Source organism: Typopeltis vanoorti, chromosome 5 (assembly GCF_054136105.1).
Source record: "Typopeltis vanoorti isolate ZY-2024b chromosome 5, IOZ_Tvanoo_1.0, whole genome shotgun sequence".
In the NCBI taxonomy this organism is placed as follows: domain Eukaryota; kingdom Metazoa; phylum Arthropoda; class Arachnida; order Uropygi; family Thelyphonidae; genus Typopeltis; species Typopeltis vanoorti.
The window spans coordinates 53780156-53792557 of NC_143553.1; the positions used below are offsets into that span (position 1 = coordinate 53780156).

Below are 12402 nucleotides of genomic sequence, written 5' to 3' on the forward strand. Positions count from 1 at the left end.
TTCCCCAGGCATATGGTTGCGAAGCAGGCAGCCACTAGGCTAATCGCACGGACACCTTATATTACCTGTCAGTGGTGGTGGCTTTACTTATGGTGTGTGTGTGTTTGCATGCACACACATACAGCTTATATACCTACCAATCTAGTTGGTAGAGTGGTTAGTGTATCTATTTTCCAATCAACAGATTGCGGGTTCGAATGCCGTCTTGAGCACATACGTTTGTGATAGTCTTTAGGTGATAGATAAATTTTATCTGTCATCTAAAGCCAAGTGTTGAGATCCCGCTTGTTGGAGACCTGAAGTGGCTTGAAAAAGTTCCATGTTTGGTCTCTAGATCAGTTTCCGGATTAGATAAAAATTAACTTAAAAATACAAATTTAAAAAAATTAGAAATTTCTTATACTCTCTCACAGTATTAATGAACTATGAGGCTTAACCTTTTGTGGGCGAGAATCACAGAAAAATAGCTACACACTATGAAAAAAAAAAAAGAGTTTGTGTAAGAGTCCATTATATTCTATAAGGTTTTCAACTATCCATAACAATCCAGTCATTTAATAACTGATGAGTCAACGTATTGACAAATTGAGTGAAGGACAAGAACTATGACTGTCTTCTTTAAATTTTGATTATTAATAATATACCTGGGCACTCGATTAGAAAATTACTTCAAATTAACATTGATGCGCTAATATATTTTACAATTAGTAAGCAAATCTGCAGTAAACTGGCAACTATTTTAGAGTTGCTAGTTTACTAGTAGTTGGTGTCCGCCAGATAAAGCAAAAAGGAGCTAAATAAGAACACCTTTATTTATACTCGTTTGTATTTTCAAACACTGAACATCATACATGAAAATATCGACATTTAATTTAATTTAACCAAATTAAACGACTGAACTTGCTAAGAAAACTGGCAGTAATAAGGTGTTGAAAAGTAACTGTATTCTCAACAGATAGAAAGGAACATGAACATATTTAAGAGCCTCCGTAGTTCAATCGCTTTCGACAGTGCCCTTTAGTTGGAAACACCTGGGTTCGAATCCGGTCTAGGACGCGAAGAACATTTATCAGGGATTGTCAATCGAAGATGATTTAGTTGATATAGTAATAAAGATTAACCATCCTATTCCGAATTTCTGCATGTTACGGTGCGGGTTTAAGGTACACTTTTTTTTTTTTTTTTTCCAGTGAAGATAACTATTTAAAAAGAAACAGCAGAATATGGCTGGGATGAATTGTTAAGCTAAAAGTCAGCTAAACAGACTTTTATGGAACAAAGTCGAACAAATAAGTAATATATAATGCACTAATACGTTTGCAATCTTTTGTGACGGGAGTTACATTAAAATAATATGTAATGCAGTGTTCAAACTCATTTTAACGTATGGGATAAGAGCTGAGTTACTAATAATAATCAGTGGAGTAAATGGATAACATTAATGGGAGAACCATATTAAAAATTAAGATATCCAAAAAGAAAGAGACATTATTAATATTCCACAATGTTTAAGCAAAACTAATCTAAGTAAACATGATCGTATAAGACGAAAATGAGAGATGAATGATTTGGAGGACGAGTGCATATGCCAGAGGAAAATCAAGACAAAAGGTGGACGAACCAGTTAGGTGAGCTTTCTAAGGCAGAAAAGTAACAGCTGATCAAAGTAGAGATTAAGTTATAATAAACCAGTTTGCAAGAAAATCGATACTAACCAGTTAAAAAATCTTAATTGTGTTCGACTATTTTCATATCTTGTGCATTCTTCGAATGTCTACCACGAAACTGTGTAAACATGGACAAAGTTTAATGAGTGATCGTTGATTTTTCTTCTATCTGATAAACAATAAACAATTCATTAATCCCGAAAATGTTTTCTCATCCCTCCATTTTCCAGCTTCTGTAGTACTTGACGTAATGCAATTGTAAAACCTACAGTACATTAGTGCAGTGTGTAGGCAAGTCCCTATCCACAAGCATCAATATTTGTGATCATGGATTTCCAGGTCGCAGATCAAAATTCCTGCTGATTATAATGTAAACACACATTTTCTGTTTCTTGGCTATTCTTGCATTCTTTTTGGCAAACAATTGCGTTTCTTAACCTCTCCGAAATAATACATTTTCGGATCAATGCTGGTTTCTTCCGCCTGCTGTTCTTTCGCTGGGAACCTCCGAATTTCGTCGAACACTCAGCACTTGCAATGCATCACCAAACCACCTGTCCACGTTCAGATTCGAACTTACAGTTGCATATATAATGTGCAACTGTAAGTTCGAATTATAACTTTTTGGAAATCCGAACACATCATAACTGTAAGTTATAATGTGTTCGGATTTCCAATCATTTTGAAAACAGTGCGAGTAAAACAACCAATATTTTTTTCTTCCCTCTGTCGGCTTTCTCATTCCCCCGCATAACTTAATACAGTAACCTCACGACTTAAAAATAAGTTAAATTTTGTTTTATTCATTTTTTTAATGCGTTCTTGAAATGGCTTACCTATTTCTTCCAATTCTTTCATAATCTTTCACTCGTATAGACAAACTGTCATCTGGACACGCCTTCTGTTTCCCCATTTCCCATACGAATTTCTGAAATTGAGAAAAAAAACGTTTCTGTAAAGACAAATTTCTGTAATCTCTCACTTTTTATCATTATGGAAATGAGAATTAAATCTAATGAAAATGAAAAATTTTTTAATGATCGTAATGGCTATTGGTCTCATTTAGTAGCAGAAGATTAGAATCCTATACCCCCCTCCAAATTAACATCAGGGAAATCATTTTTACCTCGTTCCATTCTGGATTTAGATTCCCGCTGATAACTTGAGTTTTTCGCCTTATTCCTATAAATGTAATAGAATGAGGCTGTTAATAAATTTAAAAAAAGAAAATTAAATATCCACTGAAATACTATTTTTAAGAGACTTTCAATAAATTTTTATATCAGTTTCCTTCCCAATTAAATATGAAACGAATCTAATAGTTACATTATTTAGCAACCTGTTATGCTTCCTGAGCTTTGGGGAAACACTTGCTGAAAAATGAAAGAAAAGGTTTGTACTTTTTTTTTTTTCGAATAACCGACCTTTTTTTCTTTTAAATGTAATTTTCCAATAAAGTCACTGAAAGATCATGCAAGTATTATAAAGAGGAATACGACACTGAAGAGATTCCATACAATTAAACGTTTTACGACAGAAAAAGTAGCATAGAGGGGGGGGGAGGAAAAGCGGAATAAGCACTTAGCGATAGGAAGGTGGTTAACATTCAAGTGAGAAGGCAGCGGTGGATTAACCAGTAAGCAAAATAAGCACTCTCCAAGGGAAGAATACACCAGAGTTTTTTCCTCATAGCTTTGATGTCCTTAACTCTGTCCCACTCGACTTTAGTTCGAATATTTTACAATTGTCCTTATATTCTATGTTCGACTTTAAAATCTGAATTGTCAAAAAAGCGTTTGCTTTAGTGTAATTGAGTGAAAGCGAGAGTCAGGCCGACCTAGTTCACTGCGACTCTCTTGCCAACCTTTTTCTGTATGAATTTCAGTATTTTTCTGATCATTATAAATATATATGATACGTACTCGTGTATGTTTTAATTTTTACGGACCACGTGTTCAACTAAGTGGTGCACAAAAAAGAACGAACAAAAGGGTTTGGATGCGTGAAGGATTGTAAAAATTAGTGGCAAGGAAAGCTAACTTTTCCACAAGTTAGACAACATGATCATCTTCCAAACTAATCTCAGTCATCAGGATCTACTTGTATTGCATCTGATTCCGACAAGATTAAAACTGAACAAGGCTCCTCAACATTTACCACTAAGACTTCGTCCACTTCAAGGTTAGAATATCACGATGACGTGAACTGCCACAAGTCTCACTGCTGATCTCACTTTGCACGTAAGTTCTCTTGATATCTTCTATAGATGTTGATTCAAACTATCTTGTAGATCAGCTGTCAACAATGCCCCTCCCCGAGGGGGAGATCATTGTTGGACTTAGGGCGTTAATCGGCCTTAATCCGGAACCGTGAGGAGACAAAGCTAAACAGAAGTAGTTTGTAGTGAAGCGATCATCAGAAAAGAACATCATGTCTGCCTGTCTGTTCTTCTATACGACAGTTGGAAAAAGACCAATATATTCCACTGTTAGACGTTTGTTTATCTTATCAGTTTCGCATACTGTGATGTGCGGCGCCAATTGTGTAAATCGGAATGGGGTAAAACAAAAACCACAGAATATGAATGACATGACTCTTTCAACGATAATTTCATGAAATGCATGTATACATTAGTTTCTCAGTAAAGTTATGATCATATATGACAAATTTTAATACTGCCACTGGTTCATAAATGAAACTTCCGATACAAAACGCACCTCGAACAATTCATTACTGAGGCGTAACGTGTCCATTTCCATGAATGCATTAGTTCTCAGCAATATAAAGTCTTCATTAATGAGACATCCAGACTGTTTTTATTGAATACTTTCCACCTACAGTAGAAATAGCATGCATCACCAAAATTCCTGTTTATATAGAGTTACCTTAAGATAATTTTAATATATCATTCCACAGCCGGAGACCAACTCTTAATGTTGAGGAACAAAAAGTGCTGACTGTTGGTGACGAGAGTACGTCAGCATACACTGGCTGACCAATGAATATCAATTATTCATAGTCATTATAGTCATTCTTATATTAAATGTTATTCAATAACTCAGTTTGTGAATTACCTAAAAAGGTAGATCTTTATGTCATAAGAAATTTGCTTCCAATTAGACACTAAGATGTAAGAAGTACTTACCCTGGAGTACAAGTTCAACATAAGGATCGCTCTTTCCTATTTTTTCCAAATTGATGAGATTAGTCGCTTTCTGGACACATACTTCGACTGCCATCCTACAAATTAAATGGAAACAAAATCTAAGCGAGTTCAAAGCTTTGTGGAGAGTAGGTTAAAAATATTCAGATACGAGGGAAGAACGAAGTTGGCTCATGGAAAAGTGAACATTCAGTTTCAAAACATTAAAGTATTAACTGCATTTCTAACTTTACAGATGGTTCGCTATTCATTTTTCCAACCAAACAGACATATATTGATTTATGCAGCCAGATGTCCGACAGGATGCACGTTCAAAATACTATTCTGAATGGGGATGTTTGTGAATGTCTTTAGATAGAACTCTTCTCAGGTCTCTGAACCTGTAGTACTAATATTAATCTACTTATAGGTTTGCAACCTTTTCATGTATGAGATTAACGTAAGAAAATTAATACCCATCTCCCGACTAAAGTTCATTTATAGTGTTTAAATTTAATGCTGATGGAAGCAGAATAAAAATGTTGTGATCACAATAGTGCAAGACTAATTTATAAAAGAAGCTAAAAACACTTGTAAAAATATATTCTGGAATAAACAGTTTATTTTTAATTGTTATGCTTGGATTTCTCATTTGTAATAATAATTTATATTTGACTACGAACAGCAACTGAAGTCAGCGCAGCACTCTTAAATGTGACCCAGTTTCAGGACTGGCCGTAGGGGGCGGGGAGAGTACTTACGACAGTAAACTTGTCGTTGCTCGTTTTATATTGCTCAATACGAATTAATCTCTTGATTGCTGCCATTATAATTTGAAATGTTTATATGTAAAAATCAGTTTTTTTATTTAATGTGTACTGTAATTTTTTAAATGTGGGCTGTAAAAGAATATGGCTTTGCATGAAGTTTGTTTTCAACCCCATAACGCTGCTTCAGAAACCTTTAAAATTTTGGAATCAGCAGCAGGAACAGTTGGCCATCACCGCATCCGAAGAAAACCACGAAAGTCATCGAAGCTTAAAAGCATTATTTTTTTTCTTTAATTGTGAACAATCATAAGTTCCGTGCTCAGAATTAGATGCTTTATCACGACAATTCCCCCCCCCCTTCCCCAGGCATGCGTACACCCTGGCGTGTAAGCATGGACTGACGGCTTTAACTTAAAGTTGACTGATCTCATACGGAAATAGGTTTTTCTAAGGCATTTCAGGTTTTTATGGGCAATTAAAATAAGCTTTTCATACCAATATTAAGCTAATATGTCTAACTATGTATGTGTGTGTATACACCTAAACCTCTTTTTACGCGATAGATATGTTCCTAAAAATTACACATAAATAGAATTCGCGTAAAAATAACTACTGACTCCATAGAAAAAGTGAAGAATGGTTCCAAACCTGAAATATAAGCAAAATAATGAAAATACAAACATTAAATTCGTTAGGATCATAAGATTTTTTATTTACATTTCATGGAGAACACACATACATATAAAGAACTTTAAAAAAACATATTCATTTCAATTGCTTGCTAAGGATTCTATTAAAAAATTATGTTATTCGCTATCAGTTTCTGACAATAAATGCGAAAGCTTTCGTTTTCGTGAGACTGTAATATCACTAGAACTACTAGATATGGTATTATCGTCATCGACTTCCGCCTCAACTTGTGGAATTCTTCTTGCCATGTCTTGAACAAAAGTACCACTGGTTGTTTCAGCAGTTTTAGGAATGAACTCGGTTATTAATCGCTGTGTTGATGCTTTAGATAAGTCGCGATATAATTCTCTGTATGAAGACATTAACAACTTAAGCTCACGTGAAAAACTTCCCAGCACGTTCTTCATCTGGATCATGTGGGGCAAAATAATTGCCTAAATTACTGGCCAGTTTAAGACTCCTTTAATAATATCAGCAGTAAAAGTAGGATTATCTTGATCATTAACTTCTTCGCTTTCAGGAGTCTCAGAAACAATCTCCACTATTTCGTCTTCGCTAAGAGGTTTATCAATTAACAATTCTTCGATATCTGCCGAAGTAAGATCATCGAATCCTTCTCCGCTAAGTTCACATGCCAAACTTATTATATTGGGGAATTCTGCAGTATGATTGAAGGGAACAGGAGCATTCTCTTTAACACATGCGGGTCAAATAGCTTTCCAGCATGCATTCATAGTTTCTGGTCTCAATTCAGATAACGATAATCGAACCTGATCAATACAATTCATTATTGAAAATTTTTTCCACACATCCGTAACTGACAGTATTTCATTATCATTTAGCTTGTTCAAAACGTACTGAAATGTTCGTCTGACATAATAATATGTTTTAAAAGTCGCAATTATATCCTGATCTAGAGGTTGTAGCAATGATGTGGTATTGGGCGGCAGAAAAAAAAATTGCACATTCGGGTGTTCTATGGCAGGATGACCGGGTGCATTATCAAGAATCAAAAGCACTTTAAATTCGAGACTTGTCATTCAAATAGCGTCTAACTTCTGGCACAAAATGTTTGTGGAACCACTCAGTGAAAATATCAATGGTCACTCAAGCTTTTTTGTTGGCCATCCAATGAACTGGCAATTTTTTAAAATCTACGCCTTTCATTGGCCGTGGTCTTAATGATCGATTTAGCAGTGGTTTTAACATCCGATCTCCTAAAGCGTTCGAACAAAATAGGAGTGTTATGCGATCCTTTGCTGCTTTGAACCCACCAACAGTTTTTTGCATTTTTGATACGTAAGTTCTGTTTGGCATTTTTTTCCAGAAAAAGGCCGGTTTCATCCATATTCCAAACTTGTTCAGAGTGTAGTAACCTCCATCTTCAATTATTTTAGCAAGTTTTTGTGGAAATACTTTAGCAGCTGTTTCATCAGCAGAAGCCGTTTCACCTTTGATTTTTATATTATGAAGAGCATGTCTTTTAATAAACTTAGCCAGCCAACCATTGCTTGCATGAAATTCACATTTTTTCCTCGATTGAGATGAAGTATCTGGCTGCAGTTTTTCAATCTGTTCATAAAATCTCAATGCTGATTGCTTAATAGAATTTCCGTCAACTGGCTTTTTTTTTTTTTTTTGTACATTATCTTCTATCCACATCACTAAAGCTTTTTCTGCCTTTTCTAGAACAACATCTCTTGTATATGATGACAATTTGGCACTCGATTTTGTACTAGAACATACCGCTTTTCTAATAGCCTCTTCATTTTTCTTTATAGATCTGACAGTTGATTCACGGACTCCAAAATGCTTACCCACAGCTGTCGCACCTTCCCCAGTTTGAAGACTATCGAAAATTTGAATTTTTATATCAAAGGAAACGGCTTTCCTTTTTTTTTGGGGGGGGGGGGGGGTTATCGGCAACATCATGTGAGGTCTGGATTAAAATCTTCGGTTAATGAAATGAAAGTCTGAAAATTACATATAGCTTATCATTTATTATTTCTTGGCAAAATTATTAATTTTGTAACGCGATTTTTATTTTGATTTCACTTAAAAAATGCAAATATAAAAAATGCGGTAACTGTGTTGTCTACTCAACACCAAATTCAAACTGCTAAGAACTGCTTTTTTATGCGCAGTCAGTTATGTAATTCGGGGAATTCCCAATAAATGAAATTAGTAAGAATTTAGAATTTTCTTAATTGAAACGAGAATGAAAAAAAAAAAAAATCTCAGAATTTTCTGGAATTTAGAATTTTCTTAATTGAAACGAGAATGCATTTCTGCAAAATTCTCAGAATTTTCTTGAATTACGGATTTTTTTTCCTAACTTAGACTTTAGGTCGGTCGCGTAAAAGTGAATAAAAATTGCGTAAAAAAATTATTTTTGATATCCCAATTCGCGTAAAAAAATTCGCATAAAAAGAGGTTTAGGTGTACATGTGTGTGTGTACAACACTACCAAGAAACTGATAGAACATTTTAACACTGTAGGTGCAAAAAAAAAAAAAAAAAAAGTTTACATAAAAAGTTCAATATATAATCTGTATTAAGGAGCGACCACTTATCAGTAACACATGTGTTCATCGAGCTATTTTAAATAATAGTCATCGCGAAATAAGTCATAAATCCAAAGATTCTAATCTGGCTAGTTTTCAACAGTTCGTGTTTCATCCTTCAGATAATCACAAGAAAGTTCTGCTGCGCATAACAATGAAGAAAGAAATGGAGAATGGCTGTTGGTGCATTTAAAAATGAGGGATAACTATTTCAGTCTTCATGCATTTTGTCATCCGAAATTACCCCTTCTATGTTTGGATCGCTCGTTTTAAATGCGTTATTTCAATTCCTATTCCACTGTATTTTTCATTCACTATATTGAAAGAAGGCGAAGAATAATCTTAAAAACTCTGAGTTTCTTATTCCACTAAGAAACAATATGAGATACAATATTCCTCAACTTAAATAAGTTCATGTCGCCGAATTGAAGCTTTTGGCTCTTCATATAATTAGTAATTAAATCGTAAGTTTTCTAAATTTCCGGTTGAAGGAAGCGGATATGATTATGAAGAGAACAAGGTTACTTTCTCCCTTCTGAATATCCGGATACGTAAGGTATGTTAGAATATTAAATGTTTGTTGGTAGAGATTTATTTGCTTAACGTTAAATCATTATAATAAATGAAGTGTTAGCAAAAGTCTGTACTTCACTATTTTGACAATTTTTAAATTAAATTTCCAGTGCAAGAAATTGTATACTAAGATGCATTTCAGATAGTTATAATTTTTATGTGGTTCCCACCCACGAAAGGTTATTAGTTAGCCTATAGAAAATATGTACCATGAGTGGGTTAAGGTTTTTTTTCCCCATTTTTATAATTACTCTAAATTTATTTTTAGATAACCCGGTAACCCTGCTCTAGAGATCAAACAATAGAACTTTTGCCATTCAGGCTTCCATAAGCAAGGCAGTGAAATTCATCTCCCACCTAACAAACATCAGCCCACAGAGGGATTCGAGCTCTCAATCCATTGGTTGGAGATCGGGTACGTTAACCACTCGATCAACCAGGTCGGCAATTATAAAAAACTGTTTTTTTTTGTTTGTTTTTTTATCACAAATCTTCGTAAAATCGATGTTTTAAGATAATTTCTATGGCGATTCTATCCAAAGTGATATTGAAAAATAAGGCTTCGATTGGCAAAAATTTGCCAATCGAAGACTTAAAAAATTTTACACACACACACACATATTTTGCGTAAGACGTTCTGTTCGGCCACTTATTTCAAGTTCTCTCAAATTTAAGATACTACGCTCAACTTTTCGAATAAAAAACCATTTTAGGTTTAGGGTATTTCATCAACCGTAAAAATGATTGACGTTGTCCAAAAGAGAACAGCTCCACAAATCAAATCAATGATCCCTTTCTCACTCCAGCTAGTAAGGTATATTTTTTCATTCCTTAAAAAAAAAAAAGATGCACCAGAATAACACACATGCAACTAGTCTCATAACCTTCGTTGCTCAGGGTGTAACTCCAAATCAACATCCATCACTCTTCATTTCTACTAAGCCTAAAATAAAATAACATTCAAGGCTTGGGGTCTTGACAAATTTGTAACGACTTGAGTTACCTTGGTATAGTTTTACTTTAAATGTAGACGAAATGTGTATATTAGTATTTATTCATACGTTTAATTAGGAGTTTCATTTACATGATCTTTTAAGGAAGTTGAATAATGTCCTATTGATGTATTACAGACTGCCTTCTTTGCAGGGGCGAATGCTGGTCTTGAAATTCACGCTCGCTCTTGTTATCATTCAGGGAATGAGAGGTGTGATTGAAGTCTGATTAGCGGAATAATGAATTACTGACCATTTAAAAGTATATATTTAGAAATTTATGTACATTTAATCATACAAATAGAATATCATTTGTATCTTTTTCAATTTAGCTACTTGAATACAAATTCTACTCTACTGTTCTTCATGAACTGGTCAATAACATCGTCATAAAAAGTTGGTTGTAACTTAATTTTCCCAAGCAACACGCACACTTGTAAAGGCTGGCTGAAGCTCACTGGCTAGAGCTACCTCTGACTGCGTATTGCCTATGTTTAAGACGATGTGAAGGGAGCGGAAATGGCTATGCGCGCGCATGAAATCAGTGCTGCAGTGAGGACCTGAAAGCTCCAACAACTGAGCAAGCCAAGGTAGCTTTGACTAGACGAGCAAGCATCGGCCTTCGACACACAACGCAAAGCTTAATTATTGCCGCGCAAGCTTAAGACGTCTCCTGTCTACAAAAATAAAAGCCTAAATGGAATGAGTGCTTATAAATGCATGCATTTATTAACAAATAAATATTACTCTTTCTCAATTTCGCAGCAAGCATGGAGAATTCGCTCCTACTTCTTTATTAATTCCGATTTACACATCGATCGAGAGTTTGCTTAATAAAAATACAACCGTAACAGGGCTACTATGGCATTCTCTGGGAGTTAGTTTTAAGGTTTTTAAGCTATGCAATAAAGGCAAATTTATACCAGAGTTGCACTGTTATAAAGTGTTAACCGTATTTGAAATTTTGTTTCAAAAAGCAGACAATGTTTGTCTTTGATATCAACTACAGTACTTAGTTTACTCCTTAATAATTAAGGGTTTGTAATATTATCCGAAAAATAATGAAAACTGGTTTCATTCACTATTTCAAATTAACCAGAAAGTGTTTTCTATTTTTTTTTAATAATTAGAAGCTAATTGATCAAGTGATTGACATGTAATTCGAATGACTTTACGAGTTTCCACTTAAAGAGAAGCGCATTTTCTACCCATTCATAAAAAACCCATTCATTGAATAGTTCACAGAGGTCATCGACCTACCTGTGAAATTTTCACATCTTTTGCCAAAAAAAAATAATAATAAATAAATAAATAATAAAATAAAGATATTTGGCATCTGCGGCAGACTTAAGTGCGTCCTTAGATCCAAAATATTTTATGCATCGCAGAAAAATTTAAGTTTCTTATCTCCGGCGAGTGGAGTACTTGTAGAATTCCCCCACATCAATTATGTAGATAATTCGTGGGAGGTCGAAATCTGTCACGTTTCTTATTACAATTACTCACTGATGACGTATTTATAATGGTGTAACAAAGAAAAGCTTACTTTGGGACCACCTTCGAGTGATTCCATCTGCGAGTCAAGGACACCTTTGCTACCATGACAGCTACAAAGACTGTAACCCTAGACGCTGGAAGGGGGCGTTTTCGTATGGGTTGCGTCAGAGGACGCTTGTCATTATCTCCCACGAACCTTCCTAAAACAGAAGCTTAAGTGTGTTTCATTGATTATTTAAATCAAGCATTATTCTGCTTACGTGATTTTTTTTGAAGCCAGAATTTACATTCGATTATAAATCTATCAAATGAATATTCTATGCCGTGAAATTTAAAAACTGACATTAATAAGTAAGTCAAAACAGTGGTGTAGCTAGGGCTTTTGTCTCCCCTCTCAATACATACCAAAAATGCTACAAAAAAGTCGACGATGTATAGGGATATAAATTAAAACAATGTTTATTTTTGAAGTACAACTTTAATTTCAACATTCTGAAATGTTATTTT

At 34.6% G+C, this 12402-nt stretch overlaps 1 protein-coding gene across 3 annotated transcripts in view; it reads right to left on the reverse strand.

Moving 5' to 3' along the window:
- The window catches only part of LOC150106416 (dysferlin-like), a 328783-nt gene that overhangs the window by 294480 nt on the left and 21901 nt on the right, over positions 1-12402 (reverse strand). For all 3 annotated transcript variants that reach the window (XM_090393128.1, XM_090393127.1, XM_090393129.1), the window contains exons 2-4: positions 4813-4907; positions 2794-2849; positions 2504-2595 (exon numbers count right to left, since the gene is read on the reverse strand). In XM_090393128.1, coding sequence (XP_090249254.1) covers positions 2504-2595; positions 2794-2849; positions 4813-4907 — 243 coding nt within the window. The remainder of the gene's footprint in view (positions 1-2503; positions 2596-2793; positions 2850-4812; positions 4908-12402) is intronic.